The following is a 14,779-nucleotide window of genomic DNA, read 5'->3' on the forward strand; positions in this document are numbered from 1 at the left end:
ACAAGAACCTGGCAGCAGACAGTTTTGGAAATGCCAGGGAGAGACAGGGTTGTCTGCTTGGGAGCAGCCCCAGCTAGGTTTTGACATGCTCTCAGGTGCCTGGGCAGCTGCAGTAGAACTGGGGTTGTCTACAGCACACAGGCAAAGCTACTCAGGCATCAAATACAAGTATTTCACCCTGGAGAGCTGAACCCAAGATCAGAGATGCTGTCCAACCAGGCTCTGAATGGAGGAGAGTGGACCCAGGAGGGGTGGACCCAATTTCCTCTGGACCCTCATGACCAACACAGGCTTCCAAACCAACCCAGCTCCTGGGCAGCTGGGCCTTGTTTGCTCACAGCTGCAAGGACCCCAAGGAGGCCAACAGAGCTGGACCCAGGGTGCCTAGAAGGATAGAAGTTAGCAACGATTAGTGTGTGGTCAGGAAAGAACACCAGGCCCTGCCCATAGCAGTGGTGCACTGAGCCAAGCAGAACTTGGCATGAGGAATGGACATGGGGTATGAAGTCCCCCTAGTCCCTGCTGAGCAGGACTGGGGCTTCCAGTGGCTGGTATGGTTACTTGGGAGTCACCAGCTATTTCTGGTCCAGGCTCTTTGCTTGGCAATAGAGCTTGGCCCTATAGCCCTCATAGGACAGTAGGCTGCATGCTAGACCCAGGGGACAGGATCTGCAGTTCTGCTGGGAGAGCTGAGAGCTGGGGCTGGCCTGGGCAGGGTGGGCACTGTGAGCTCTGTGTCCCTGAGATCAGAGGAGCAGTCACAGGGAAAGCTACTGCAGGCACCCCCTTCCCCACAAGGAGGGGCCATCACAGCTGGGCAACATTGTGCTCTGGTTCTGCAGGTGTCTGGCAGCCCATGCTCTAGACAGACAGCAGAGTGGTACAGATATGTACAAAAACAGCCTTTATTGACAGTTTGAGTCTGGGGTGAGGGAGGCCCTTTTCCCCACTTGTCTGTCCTGGTACCCTGCTGGCTGAAAAGGGACAAAGGAAGGGCCTCCCCCAGTGCTCAAACTAGAACCAGGATCTTTTTAGCAGCCCAAGGGAACATGGGGGCTTCAAAAGAGAGGCCCCTTGCAGAGCTTACCTGGAGTCCAACATCCCCATAGCCCATATGAATACAGAGGTAGGACCCCTCCCACCCTCTGTAGGCTGTGCCTAAGGTTTTTCTTGTCACCCTAGGCTGATAGAGGTTGGCAGCAGCCCCTCTGGGCACCTGAAACAGTGAGAAGGCAGCTGCTGCCATGAAGAGGATGCTTTAAGACAGATGTGCTGAGGGGCTGAGTGGTCATGGGGCACAGCTGAAACAGGCCCCTGCCCATCAGCTGTCCTTGCCTCCACTGCTCTTCTGGTCTGAGGCTGTGGCCTTGGTCAGGTTCCCGGCTTCCCTTTTCAGAACACTGAGCAGAGTCTGTGAGCTCTCCAGAATCTGGAGCCAAAAAAGAAGGTTGCTGCTGCTTCTCCTGGCCAGAAGTCCCTCCGCCCCAGCCCCCAACATGGGGTGTGGGACTCTGGGAAGGGCCCTCTTCCTTCCTAAGTCTGACCCACAACCCTTTCCTCCCACCCTGCAAAACCAGGCTGGGTCAGCTCTGGCCCATGTTGTGTGCTCTGCTTTTCACGTTAAGCAGAAAGCACCACGGGCCCCGCAGACAGCGCCACCGTCATGCCTGTAGCGGCCTCGGTTCCTGGTCTGTCCGCGCTGCCCCAGTCGGAGATGCCAGCAAGGGACAGCTAGGAGCCCCACCTTGAGGTAGGCGGCCTCCGTCTCCGCGATGGTCCGGTCGAACTCGTTGCGAGAGGCGATCTTGCGCGCCAGGTTCTCGTTGACGCGGGCCAGCTTCTCCGTCAGCTGCCTCACCTCGTTCTGCAGTCGCTGCTTCTCGTCCTCCTCCTGCTGGATCTGCCGGCACAGCTCCTCTCGCTTCTGACACAGCTCCTCGATGCCTGGGGAAGGCGGGGACGGCGCCGTGGGCCCGGGACGAGGTCCACGGGGAAGGCCCCTCCTCGCACCGCGCACATCCCGGCGAGGCCCGGCGCTGGGCTCGCGCAGGCCGGTTCACGCGGCCCCCCGGAGCCCAGACCCCCGCCCCGCGGCCCTCCGCGCCCCGCTCCCCGCCGCTCACACTTGACCAGCTCGTTGTTGTAGTTCTGCAGCGCCGCGCCCTGCTGGGTCATGGTCGGCACTGCGTCTCGCCGCTTCAACCGCCGCCTGCGCAGCGCCGCTCGCGCCTGCGCACGCCCTCCGGTAGCGCGCCGAGTGACGTCATCGCCGTGCGCCTGGCGTGCGTTACGTCGGCGCACTGCGCCCGGCGCCACGTCATCGCCGCGTGCCACTCAGGGCGGGTCAGGGAACCAGTGGGCGCTGATGGAGACGGAGGCGGTGGCTTCGGTGGTGGTGGGGGGGGCGGTGGCGGCGGTGGCGGGAGGCGGCGGCGGCGGGCCTGGGCAGGAGTTATTGGTGGCCTGGAATACCGTGAGCACCGGGCTGGTGCCGCCGGCTGCGCTGGGGCTGGTGAGGCTCGGGAGGGGAGCGGCTGGCCCGCGCGGGGTTCTCGGGACCCTGCGTGCTTTAGGCCATCTATCCCGGGGTCCACTCGGCTTCCTCCGCCGCCCGCCGCGGCGCCGCCTCTTTCCTGCACTGTCCCACTTCGTTTCGCTCCCCGGCAGTCCTTCCCTAGCGTCGGCCGCGGATGGGGGTAGCGGGGTTTCCGCAGCCTCTCCTCCCCTGGGTCAGAGAACCGGTGGGCGACACTCCCCGCGTCTGCGCCTTAGCCCCTTTCCTCACGGTTTTCTGCGCTCCAGGCGTCCTCCCGGACCAGCGGTGCGGTCCCACCAAAGGAGGAGGAGCTCCGTGCCGCGGTGGAGGTACTGAGGGGCTACGGTCTGCACTCGATCCTGGAGGAGTGGTTCGTGGAAGTGCTACAGAACGACCTGCAGGCCAACATCTCCCCCGAGTTCTGGAATACCATCTCCCAGCGCGAGAACTCTGCCGATGAGCCCCAGTGCCTTCTGCTGCTCCTTGACGCTTTCGGCCTGCTGGAGAGTCGCCTGGACCCCTATCTGCGTAGTCTAGAGCTCTTGGAGAAATGGACTCGTCTGGGCTTACTAATGGGCACTGGTGCTCAGGGGCTGCGGGAAAAGGTCCACATCATGTTGCGGGGAGTTCTGTTCTTTTCCACCCCTCGGACCTTCCAGGAAATGGTCCAGGGTCTTTATGGGCGCTTCCTGAGAGTCTATATGCAGAGTAAGAGAAAAGGGGAAGGGGGCACCGACCCAGAACTGGAGGGGGAATTGGACAGCCGATATGCACGGCGTCGATACTACCGGCTCCTGCAGAGCCCTGTGTGTGCAGGATGTGGCAGTGACAAGCAGCAGTGCTGGTGCCGCCAGGCGCTGGAGCAGTTCCACCAGCTCAGCCAGGTCCTGTGAGTACTTCTGCCTGGTAGTTGTGCCCCTGTATCTCCTAGTGACCCACTTGCTCTTCTGGGTCCAACTGGCCTTTGCAGAGAGCTCTGCAGTGAGCTAGATGCAGGGGGGTGGGCAGGGGGTTCCTCTTCCACCTGTCCTGATAGCCAGAGACATGACAGTGATCCCTGAGTGGCAAGTTGACACTGTGCTGGACACAGGAGTACCTCTTGTCACTCACACCTATCCCAGGGTTTCAGCTTTGGCTTTGCTGAGACCCACATGGCTTGTGTCTGCAGTAATAGACTTCTTACGGTTTTAAACTTCCTGGGCTCTGCAGAATTCTGTGCTTTTTGTAGACTTGCTGAGAGAGAAATAGCATTCATTCCCATGAGAGTTCTCCCCTTGTAATTGTGAACAGTGTGCTCACTGGTTCTTTCCCAAATGTGTTGGAAGTTAGGCCAATGTATGGGCAAACAGATTTTTTTCCCAGTCATTCAGAGAGGAAAAGGTTCTGCTGCTGTTAGAGCCAGGTCTTCTTGTAGTCCTCTAGTAACTGTTACGTCCCCCATAGACATTTGTGGTGGTTTGTCATGTAGAATAATATGCAGTGATGCAGTTTGGGAAAGTTTGTTAGGTGAGCTGAGGGAGTGATTCTGTTGGTGGCCAGCATGGAGGAGACCGTGAAGGGCTTATGCTAGGTTCATCCCAGATGTAATTTACGTAGTAATTTTCTTTCTCTTCCCGAATCCCATTTGCTACTGTAGACCTGAGTCTGCACTGGAAGCACAAGCCTCAGCAGCAGCTGTACTCGCAGCCAGGGCAGTGGTGTATCAGAGCCCTCCCTAGATAAGGCTTATTCCTTGGTAGCTGCACCTCTGCCACTGATTACATGGGAAAGGCCAGCGTTCTACCCTGAGCAGAGACCAGCTAGGCAGGAAGGGCAGTGCCTTACCAGTGCTCTGTCCTTCCAGCAGCTTTTCTCAAAGCCATTGGTACAGTTGCCTTCACCCCCCACATCAGGAGAGCTGTGGGGAGGGATGCTCTGGGCACTGGGTGGTGGGTGGTGTGTGTACAGCACGTACTCCAGGCAGGGCCGACCTGGGCAAGGGGCAGGTGTGTGTTGTGGGTGTTCCATGGGCAGGGTTCTCCTGTAGGCACAGGCTCAGTCTGCTGGAGCGGGTCAGTGCCGAGGCGGTGACCACTACCCTGCACCAGGTGACTCGGGAGAGGATGGAGGACCGCTGCCGGGGCGAGTATGAGCGCTCCTTCCTTCGAGAATTCCACAAGGTGAGGATCCCCTTTCGGGGTGTGCCCTGCCTCACTAGGGGCGGGAATAGGTTTCAGGCAAACCTCATACCCTAACTGTAGAGGCAGCCAGAGTGTGGTGACCTGGGTGGACCAGGACGGGGTGGTGGTTGAAACTTTCTTGGTCTTTCTGGTTTTTCTGGTCTCTGGTAACAATGAGGACATATCCACTGGTGCTGGGTATGGAACCCAGACATGCACTATCACTGAACTACATCTCCAGCAGTTTTTATCTTTCATTTTGAAATGGGGTTTTGCTAAGTTGCCAAGGCTGGCTTTGAACTTGTCTCCTGCCTTAGGCTCCTGAGTAACTGAGCTACAAGTGTTCACCACCTGACTTGATCAGACTCTCTGCTTTGCTGCCCTGAGTGTGGGCTCACTTGGTAGTTTCCTTGTGGACCAACCTGCAACATGGAGCTAGTGGTCCCAGTGCAGGACCTCAGGGTGCCTATACTGTTGGGTTTGTTCTGTGGCTCTGCTCTGGGTTCCCAGTGTTGTGGAGAAGCTGGGCCCATTCACATGAGGCTGTCCACCTTGCTCCTGTTTCTCCTGTCTTCCCCCACTGCTTCCAGGTGTCTTGTCTCCTGTGGGTGCAGATTAGCTGTAGTGGGGGGATCAGAATGGATGTCCCCACCGCAGTGCTAGAGCAGGTATGGGCCCTGCAGGGCTAGCTGCTGTGGGGTAGGTGTGCTGTGCTCCAGGTGGTAGAGTGGAGAAGGTAAACTGTCAGAGTGAGCTCCCTGTTGGTCTGTGGTCTATGTGCTCACAGGTCCGTATGGCAGTATGGTTTCCTATGCTTTACACACATAGGTAATTTGACTGCATGTTGTGTTCTCTGCATAGGGGTGGATTTTTGGTAGTCTCATTTGTGGTCCCAAGAATGGTTTTATTCACTAAGTCATTGGATGGCATGCAGACCATGTGTGCCACTCTCTCACACTAGGGTCACTGTTACCAGAGACGTGCGCGGGTGCTGACGTAGATGAGTGGGGTGCTGATTTATGGAATGCCAGGAACACCCATTTGGGGGCCTGTTATCCTGCAGGTTTTGATGTACTTCTGGTGTCCAGATGCTTGGCTTTGGGGACTCCCTGGGACCTAGCCAGAGGGTGGGTAGCTGCTGGGTCAGGCTGGAGCTTGCTCAGTGTCCAGTGCCTCACACCCCAGTGCTCTCCCACAGTGGATCGAGAGGGTGGTTGGCTGGCTGGGCAAGGTGTTCCTGCAGGATGGCCCCACCAGACCCGCATCCCCTGAGGCCGGCAGCACACTGCGCCGCTGGCGCTGCCACGTGCAGAGGTTCTTCTACCGCATCTACGCCAGCCTGCGCATTGAGGAGCTTTTCAGCATCATCCGAGGTTGGTCTTGCCCCGCCTCCTGCAGTGCCCATCTGGGGACCTTCCTCAACGCCTTTGTGGGTCCCCTCATAACCGCAGTTGCCATTCTGTAGGGTGGCACTGCACTGTAGCTTCTGGATGTCTATTCCTTTGTTCCTTTTGTCTTGGTTCCTGCTTGGGACTGGTCCCGGATGTCACTTTGTCCTTTCTGTCCTGTGGGATTACATGGTTAAATGGCCAATGTGGAGGAGTGTCAAGAGTGATTAAGGTCAGTCACCCAGCAGGTGACTCTCAGGAGTGGCGCAGAGTTGTGTGTCCTCTCAAACACTAGGCAGCCCTTCACCAGCCCCTGCCCCTTTATGCACATGCTCACACACACTCCTTTCCCTGAGGGATGTCCCTTTGCAGATTTCCCAGATTCCCGGCCGGCCATCGAGGACCTCAAGTACTGCCTGGAGAGGACTGACCAGAGGCAGCAGCTGCTCGTGTCCCTCAGGGCCGCTCTGGAGACTCGGCTCCTCCACCCAGGTGCCCCACATGGCCATTGCCAGCTTCATCCCTCAGGCTCAGATGAATTCCCAGCCCTGGATTTTTAGGCCTAAGGAAGGAATGGGTTAGGAAGCAGCTTTTTTGAGGTTCTCAGGGAAGCCGGAGCAACCCTCAGCTTCAGCTTTCTGGAGGAAGTCGTGACCTGCCTGGCTTGACCTGAGAGGGACATGGCCTCAGAACAGAGTGTCTGGCAGAGGGAGGGCCTGCTGCCGAAGAGTTCTGGAGAGCCCTGCAAGTGGGTGGAGGTGGGGATGGGGCCTGGGGTGGCCCCTGCCGTCACCCTGGCCCCATGGGGAATGAGATCACAGCAGTGACCTGTTGGCATCAGGGAGGCTATTGTCTGGGGCACTGTCTGACCTCTGCCTTATGCTTTTGACCATAGGTGTCAACACGTGTGACATCATCACTCTCTACATCTCTGCCATCAAGGCACTGCGCGTGCTGGACCCTTCCATGGTCATCCTGGAGGTGGCTTGTGAGCCTATCCGCCGCTACCTGAGGTAAGGGCTGTGGCTACCTGGGAGCTGCTGTCCTCGGCTCTCTGGTCCTACTGAACTTCCTGTGGTCCTATCTAGTGGAAGCCAGAGGTCCTGAGCAAACCAGGGACTTGAGGCTTATCCTGACTGGCCAAGTCGACTGGCCTGGGCCAGGGGCTCCTTTCCTCTTGCCAGTGTGAGGTCCTGCCCTTGTCACTACAGTGTACACAGGCCCAACCTCAGCTTCTTCCCAGCACCCCTCTTAGCACAGAGAGAGACTCCTCCACTTGATGCAGGTCTTGCTGCTGACCAGGTCCTGCAGAGCAGGGAAGAGGCCTGGGCTCTGTGTTTGAACAGGTACCTTGGCACAGCTGCCCAGAAACCCTTCAGGCAGCAGAGACCCAGTCTCAGGGTTGTGGGGCCCAGCGACCCCAAGGACCTGAGCAGCAGGAGCTGATGGTGTCTGCTCTAAACTTCAGTTCACCGTTTCCTGACCACAGCTAGACTAGTGATTGGGCCTCTGATCATATTGGTCCCCTCTGGTGTCAGTATGGTGTTAGGTCTGTCTTGGAAAGTCAGATGGGCCTGTCTTTAGTACCAATCAGTTGGCATTGACCATAGGGGTGGGGTCATGTGGTGTTGTCATGGCTAGGGTGGGTGATGGGGTGTCATGTGGGCCATGCAGACAGTGGGGACAGCAGCACTCACCCTGGCAGGACACGGGAGGACACAGTGCGACAGATTGTGGCGGGGCTGACCGGGGACTCTGATGGGACTGGAGACTTGGCTGTTGAACTGTCCAAGACCGACCCAGCCAGCCTGGAGACTGGTCAGGACAGTGAGGATGACTCTGGCGAGCCTGAAGACTGGGTGCCTGACCCCGTGGATGCTGACCCAGGTCAGCTTGCTCCACCAGCCTCACTCCTCCCCTCCCCTCCTGGGCTTATCTGGGAGCCTGCTGCTTGGCTCTCAGGAGTAGCCAGTACCTCAGGCTCAAGGGCCTTGTTCAGCATCACTCAGCTTTCTGTGTGCCCCTTCACGGTCTGGTCCCTCGAGCTGCAGGAGGTACTCTGCCCCTTGTGGGTGTTGCTTGTGGAGGAGTGAGTGGGTTCATGGCAGGTCCGTGTACCCCAACCCTCCTGGTAACTTGGACCTGGCTTCAAGGCTCATCAGGGTTGTGGCCCCTCTGTGGGATCTCTGATGAGTGTGGGTCCCTGCCCTGCTCCTGTCCTAGCACAGTTGGTAGGTCTTTGGTCTCTGAGGGGAAAACCCAAGGGCCTTTGGTTTGTTCCTGAGCCTGGGTGAAGGATCCATCAAGGTCCCTATGAAACAGAAAGGTCTGGGGGATCAGAGCCTGGGTCTGTTGGGAATCACTGGATTGTTCCCAGCCATGTGTGGCATCAAGGAGAAGTGCGCCCTCCAGGCTGTGCTGGGCTGCGGTGTCCAGCAAGGTGGGCTCTGGGGTGTCCCTGTCCTTGCTGAGGTGCCTGTGGTGTGACCCCCTGTGCCAGGGAAGTCGAGCTCCAAGCGGCGCTCCTCAGATATCATCAGCCTGCTGGTCAGCATCTACGGGAGCAAGGACCTCTTCATCAACGAGTACCGCTCCCTGCTGGCTGACCGGCTCCTGCACCAGTTCAGCTTTAGCCCTGAGCGGTAAGACCTGTGAGGTGCCAGCTGACCTCCAGGGGGCACTGCGTGCCGCCCTCTGGGGCCACAGGAGCTGTGCTTCTGCCTTCCTGGTGGTGGGTTGCCGGGCAGGCTCTCTATTGCACACGTAGCTGCAGGGGGCACACCACAGCCCCTCCCAGAAACTCATCCTTCCAGGGAGATCCGCAATGTGGAGCTGCTGAAGCTGCGCTTTGGTGAGGCCCCGATGCACTTCTGTGAGGTCATGCTGAAGGTGGGTGTCCAGGGCTCCCCAGCTCCCTGACCTGGCCCTCCAGCCCAGGCCCTTAGTGAGATGCTGTCTCCTCAGGACATGGCAGATTCCCGCCGCATCAACGCCAACATCCGTGAGGAGGATGAGAAGCGGCCTGTGGAGGAGCAGCCACCATTTGGGGTCTATGCTGTTATCTTGTCCAGTGAATTCTGGCCTCCCTTTAAGGACGAGAAACTCGAGGTCCCTGAAGACATCAGGGCGGCCCTGGAGGTTTACTGCAAGAAGTATGAGAAGCTGAAGGTATGGCTGCTGGGGCTCTTGGCAGCTCCTGCCTCTGGTCCACCTGACCCTGCTGTCTGAATTGCCCCTGCTCAGCCAGCTCTGCAGGATGGGCTCGGGCATGGCTCTGCTCCCTGTGCCTTCCTCCCTGTAGGCCTGGGGTGTGTGCAGGTGCTCCCTCAGCCGTCACGATGGCTCACGGGACCTGTGGCCACAGCAGGCCCCTGCCCCTTCCACTCCCCCTCTTCTGCCACCTCTGGCCTTTCAGCCAGCGTTCTGGAGTGCTGTGTACAGCTCGCCCTGTTAGGGCCATTCAAGGCTGCATCTCTGCTGTGAGCATCTCTCAAGCCCCCTGACCTCCATGATAACCCTCCTCCTGGCTTCTTTTTCTGGTCTCAAGGGCACTCAAGGACTAGAATCGTACAATTGGGATCAGAGCCTGGGAGGCACAAGGTTCAGGCGAGGAGGGAAGGGAATGGGCAGTGCATACTGGGGAGAGAGGACCACTGGTCTGGAGGTCACTAGCTATCATGATAGGATTGGGCCCATGTGGCATATTCTTCCTGAAGCGTCGCTGGGCCCAGCTGTACCAGGAGCTGGAGCCCCAGTGGGAGGTGGGCAGGCGTGGAAAGAGGCACAGGAGGAGTTCAGGGGCCTTTTCTCCCGAGCTCATGGTCAGCCGTGTGGGGAGAGAAAGCAGCTAGACACCTGGCCAGGCTCTGGGCACAGGGAGACAGGATCCAGGCCATGTGGTGGTACCCAGTGAGCGCTGGGGCCTGTGAGGAGCTGGGCACCCCAGCACCGTGGGCAGAGGGTGTGAGAGTAGGTCCTGGAGCACAGGCGTCCAGGAGGTGAACCCCGAGTCTGGAGGTGGGTGAACCAGCAGCAGCCCATGCGCGAGGCGCAGCAGCCAGGCTGTGGGAGCATGGGTGGAACTGGGCTCCCCACGCGGCGGCGTTGAGGCTGGGCTGGTTTCTCCTGCTGACGAAAGCCTGGCCCTGCTCACAGGCTGCCTTACCACTTGGCAACAGTGAGTCTCCTCAAGCACTGGAGTGTCCCTTTCCAGAGGTAGACAAGGGGTGCCTGTGCAGAGGGTCCTGAGCAGGAGGCCAAGGGGGGATGTGCTGGTGCTAGTAGCCATGAGACCCTGGCTGCCTACCCAACATCTCCACTCAGGTTCTAGAAGAGCCAGATCTGCATGACCCTCGCTGCTGCCAGAGAAAGGCGGACTGCTGGTGGCCTGTGGTGTCTCCAACTCCTGCCCCTGCAGTGGCACATGTCCATACAGTCCACAGGAACCCAGCCCACCACCTCCTGGTCAAGGACCTCTGGGTGGCCACGCCCACACTGAAGGCCCTCTCTGGCTGCCCTGTTGGTGTGAGGCACCAGCTTGGGTCCCAGGTCACTCTCTTGCTCAGGCCTGATGTGCGGGGACGGCCACACTTCAGTGCTCTGGACACCAGAGTGGCTTGGGAGGACCCCGGGGCCATGCTGACAGGCAGGCCAGGCCTGTGGCCATAATCCCTCTGCCTGCTGCCAGTAGAGCTCCTGAACAAGGACGTTGGTGGGTACTTGACTGTGTGGCTAGGTGTCTGCACTCGTGTCATCTGCTGTGGCCCTGGGGAGGTCCTGCTTGGAGCCAGAGCTGGGATGGCTCTGTTGACTACAACACGGCTGTCTGCTGGCTCTGCTTCCATTTCCATCCGTAAACTGGAGTTCCTTGCTGCCCGTGCCTTAAGGGCTGCAGGGGGCCCAGGAGGATTCAGAGCAGCTGAACCAGTGTTCTGGGGCTGCTGTCACAAAGTGTCACAGAGTCTTTGAGAACACAAATGTATTGATTAAGAGGTCACAAGCAAAGTGTTGCAGGGCCATGCTCCCTCCCAAGTTTCTAGAGGAGGATCCTTCTCGCCTCTCCCAGGAGCCCAGTGGCCCTTGGGGTGCTGTGTTTCTTAGGCCTCTGTGATACTAGAACCCTAACCCCTCTTAGTGTGGGACAGGGCACAGTGCCACCCATCAGTCTGCTCTGTGGTCCTTCAGTCAGGTCTCCTGCATGCAGAGTGTAGTCAGTCCCAACATCCCTACAGGTCATGATGTTTAACGTCGACTTCTAAGTTCAAGATCTCATGTGTGAACACAGAGTCCCAAATCTCAGCATCTAAACCAGGAGGAGTAATTGTGACTTGGGATCTGATCCGTCTGGGGCAGGTTTCCCTCTCCAACTGTGAAATGAGGTAGATATTCCCCAAGGAGAAATTGGAGAGAGAAGGGTCATGAATCCCTTCCCATAAGTGAAACCCAGCAAGGGAAGGAAGTTGCAGGGAATCTCAAGGCCTGGTACTCTGGCTGGTGCTGTCCTCCTGGCCTGTGGGGGCAGCCCACTCCAGCACGCAGCTCTGACTGGCTCTGCTCTGTGGTTCTTTTGTGCTGGCTCGACCCCTCTCAGTCCAGCTGGTGTCCAGTTCTTAGACACCATGTTCTCGGTTCTCTCGGAGTGAGCCATCAGATGCCATCAGACTTCTCCTGAGTGCCCAGGGGCTCCTGATCTGCTGAGATGACCAGCCAGCCCACCAGTCTCCCGTCTTTTCAGCAGACACTAGTCCCACCACCGCCTGGTCCTGTTTCAGAGCTGCAGGTCACGTACTGCTTCCCCTTTCCTGAAGGCTCCTTTATTCCTCTGCCCATGCGTTTTGCTGTAAGCAACAAGGAATAGCCAGACTGCCCTCCTACACCAGCTTCGCATCACAGAGCAGAACAGTTTAGCCGAGTTTTCTGCCATCTTTGCTGATTGCTAATGACATGTTCCTCATTTCCATCTGAGACCTCACCAGAAGCACTTTTTAAAAGATTTTTCTTTTGAGACTAAACCTCAATAAATTGCCCAAGCTGGCCTCAGACTCAAAATCCTCCCACCTCAGCCTCCCAAGGCTTTGGGATCACAGGTCTGCACCACTGTGCCCAGCTCAGAAGCACCACTAGCTTTCTGTCCTTGATGTCTGTGTGCTCTAAGCTGACCACAGCACTCCTTCCTGAGCCTTCAACCTCGTTCTTACCCGTATTATCTCCAGGGCATCCCAGGCTTGTACCTTCATGCACCCCACTGCTCTCCCAGGCTCTGCCGTTGCTCAATTCCAAACCTCCGCGTTTTGGGTGTTTGTATCATGCAGCAGCACCCCTTCCTGGTGCTTCCGATTCATTTCTGTGACTGCTATAAAAGTATCACAAACTGGTACTTAAAACAACAAATATATTGTCTCAGTTCTGGAGACTGGAAATCCAGTATCAAGGCCATGGCAGGGTCACGCTCCTTCTGGAACCTGTAGGAATGTGTCTTTCCTAGCCACCCCCAGCTTCTGGAGTCTGCCTTCAGTCCTTGATGCTTCCTGGCTTGTGTGCCTCCTGTGTGCCTGCCCTAACCTCTCCCTCCCTCTCCTTACACGGGCCATCCTACTTTAATATGACCTCCTCTTAAAGATTCACCTTGGTGCTGACTCCAAGGGTGCATTCCAAGGTACTGAGAGTACAGGCGTGGATGTATCTTTCTTCCTGGGAGTGGGGCACAGTTTAACTCAACTACTAGTAGCCCCTGTTCTTATGGTAGCTGAGGAGCTGGGAACGAGAACTCAGGAGTCTGCTCTTGCTGACCGCCTCCCTGCCCAGGGATAGCAGTGATGCAGGCAGAACTGGGACTGACCGCCTTCCTCACGTGTGCCGGGGGTATGGCCCATGGGTCCGAGCCTTGTTCTGCAGCCTGGTCAGGACCACTGGACTAGCTGTGCATGCTGACCTCTGTCCTCAGGCAATGCGAACCCTTAGCTGGAAGCACACCCTGGGCCTGGTGACCATGGATGTGGAGTTGGCTGACCGCACTCTGTCTGTGGCGGTGACCCCCGTGCAGGCAGTGGTCTTGCTGTACTTCCAGGACCAAGGTGAGCCCACAGGTTCCGACAGTCTGCCCTGGCCCTGCTCTCATCACAACTAGCCATGGGGTGAGGCACTAAGGCCAGTGGGGGCAGGATTGGGGGCAGCCCTGGGCCATAGGGCAGCAGCCCCTTCCCTTTGCCAAGGGTCCCACTGACCTCTGGGAGACCATGCTGGGCTCTCAGGACGCAGGCTAGTGTCCCTGTCCGTGCACGCAGCCAGCTGGACCCTGGAGGAGCTGAGCAAGGTGGTGAAGATGCCGGTGGCCCTGCTGCGGCGGCGCATGTCCGTGTGGCTGCAGCAGGGCGTGCTGCGGGAGGAGCCCCCCGGGACCTTCTCTGTCATCGAGGAGGAGCGGCCCCAGGACCGGGACAGCATGGTGCTCATCGACAGCGATGAGGAGAGTGACTCGGGCATGGCCTCGCAGGCCGACCAGAAGGAGGAGGAGCTGCTGGTGTGTCCCTGGGCGGGCCTGGGGGCGGGGGCGGCAGTCTTGGTGGCGGGTGACTGACCGCCGGCTGCTGTCCCCAGCTCTTCTGGACTTACATCCAGGCCATGCTGACCAACCTGGAGAGCCTGTCGCTGGAGCGCATCTATAGCATGCTGCGCATGTTTGTGATGACCGGCCCTGCACTGGCCGAGATCGACCTGCAGGAGCTCCAGGGCTACCTGCAGAAGAAAGTGCGAGACCAGCAGCTCATCTACTCGGCCGGCGTCTACCGCCTGCCCAAGAGCTGCAGCTGAGGCTGTTGCCAGGCCCAACCTCGTGACGCCCCCACCTGAGTGTGACCCCAGGATCAATAACCCAAGGCTTCCCTCCTGTCCAGCCCCTTGCACCCCCACACCCTCAGAATGCAGATTAAAGTAGGTCAGTTCTTAGCCTTCCGTGTCCTGCTTTCTTTGTGGACCCATGGACATGTCCTGGTTTTCCCTCTAGACAGGCCATTCACCTTGACCCTAGAGCCCAGCAACAGGTGAGGCCCACCCCAGGCCTGCACATCTTTTGGGGGTCTAAGCCCTGGGTGGTCAACCTGTGAAGGTTCACCTCTGGGGTCTGTGTCTCAGGCAGGAGTGAGCCAGGGTTGGCTGTCTGGGAGTCCCCAGCTTTGCTGTCAGCCACCTGCTCCATCTCCAGCCTCCCTCTCTCCTGGCCTTGGAAAGGAGCCCTTGGGGCTCCCTGTTCTGCAGTCTGCCTGGCTCTGCCAGGCTGTGCTGCTGGGACTGGTAAACTCCATCAGAACATGAGTTGCAGAGGTGACCTGAACTAAGAACTTTGGGCACTCTAGCTTTGAAGGGCTGCTTGAGGACATGCCCTCACGGCCTGAGACAAGTCATTTGTCCACCTGCCCCGGACTGGGGTGGGGTGGCCACAGTGCTTGGCGCTCGTAAGTGGATGTGTTCTCCAGGCAGTTACCTCCATGTCCTGCAAACCTGTGGTCCCAAGTACAGGCCAGGCATTGGGAGGGGAGAGCACCGTGAGGCAGCCTCTCCTTCCCCTGCACCTTGGGACAGCCACTCATGGCAGTCTTTGTTCGAGAGGCCATGGGCAGAAGTCCCAGCACTGCCCAACCCCTTGGGTCTGGGCTGGCCTGGGACACCGCCACACTGAGCAGTGCCCTGGGACAGCTCTG

At 58.4% G+C, this 14,779-nt stretch overlaps 2 protein-coding genes across 2 annotated transcripts; one reads left to right on the plus strand and one right to left on the minus strand.

Annotated features, from left to right (window-relative positions):
* Window positions 1-891: 891 nt before the first annotated feature.
* Ssna1 (SS nuclear autoantigen 1) lies at window positions 892-2,245 on the minus strand. Its single transcript, XM_047525169.1, has 3 exons — window positions 2,124-2,245; window positions 1,745-1,944; window positions 892-1,429 (listed from the first exon to the last, which is right to left on the minus strand). Exons 1-3 carry the CDS (start codon window positions 2,173-2,175, stop codon window positions 1,322-1,324), a joined length of 360 nt encoding a protein of 119 aa, XP_047381125.1. The 5' UTR covers window positions 2,176-2,245; the 3' UTR covers window positions 892-1,321.
* Anapc2 (anaphase promoting complex subunit 2) lies at window positions 2,174-14,021 on the plus strand. The gene is made up of 13 exons (XM_047525435.1): window positions 2,174-2,512; window positions 2,803-3,425; window positions 4,563-4,695; window positions 5,894-6,068; window positions 6,456-6,575; window positions 6,979-7,096; window positions 7,789-7,970; window positions 8,584-8,725; window positions 8,897-8,972; window positions 9,048-9,251; window positions 13,027-13,156; window positions 13,367-13,602; window positions 13,680-14,021. The coding sequence occupies exons 1-13, from the start codon at window positions 2,174-2,176 to the stop codon at window positions 13,890-13,892; spliced, it is 2,691 nt and encodes an 896-aa protein (XP_047381391.1). The 3' UTR covers window positions 13,893-14,021.
* The last annotated feature ends 758 nt before the right edge of the window (window positions 14,022-14,779 follow it).

This window comes from Sciurus carolinensis, chromosome 14 (genome assembly GCF_902686445.1).
Source record: "Sciurus carolinensis chromosome 14, mSciCar1.2, whole genome shotgun sequence".
NCBI lineage: Eukaryota > Metazoa > Chordata > Mammalia > Rodentia > Sciuridae > Sciurus > Sciurus carolinensis.

Excerpts from the sequence above, each read along its gene's own strand:
- Anapc2 (XM_047525435.1), top strand. The coding sequence starts at position 2,174 with ATGGTCGGCACTGCGTCTCGCCGCTTCAACCGCCGCCTGCGCAGCGCC. Across the intron at positions 6,069-6,455 it reads GCTTTTCAGCATCATCCGAG|ATTTCCCAGATTCCCGGCCG; the intron begins GTTGGTCTTGCC and ends GTCCCTTTGCAG. Across the intron at positions 13,157-13,366 it reads GCTGTACTTCCAGGACCAAG|CCAGCTGGACCCTGGAGGAG; the intron begins GTGAGCCCACAG and ends CCGTGCACGCAG.
- Ssna1 (XM_047525169.1), bottom strand. The coding sequence starts at position 2,175 with ATGACCCAGCAGGGCGCGGCGCTGCAGAACTACAACAACGAGCTGGTC. Across the intron at positions 1,945-2,123 it reads CAACAACGAGCTGGTCAAGT|GCATCGAGGAGCTGTGTCAG; the intron begins GTGAGCGGCGGG and ends CGCCTTCCCCAG. Across the intron at positions 1,430-1,744 it reads CGGAGGCCGCCTACCTCAAG|ATTCTGGAGAGCTCACAGAC; the intron begins GTGGGGCTCCTA and ends TTTTGGCTCCAG.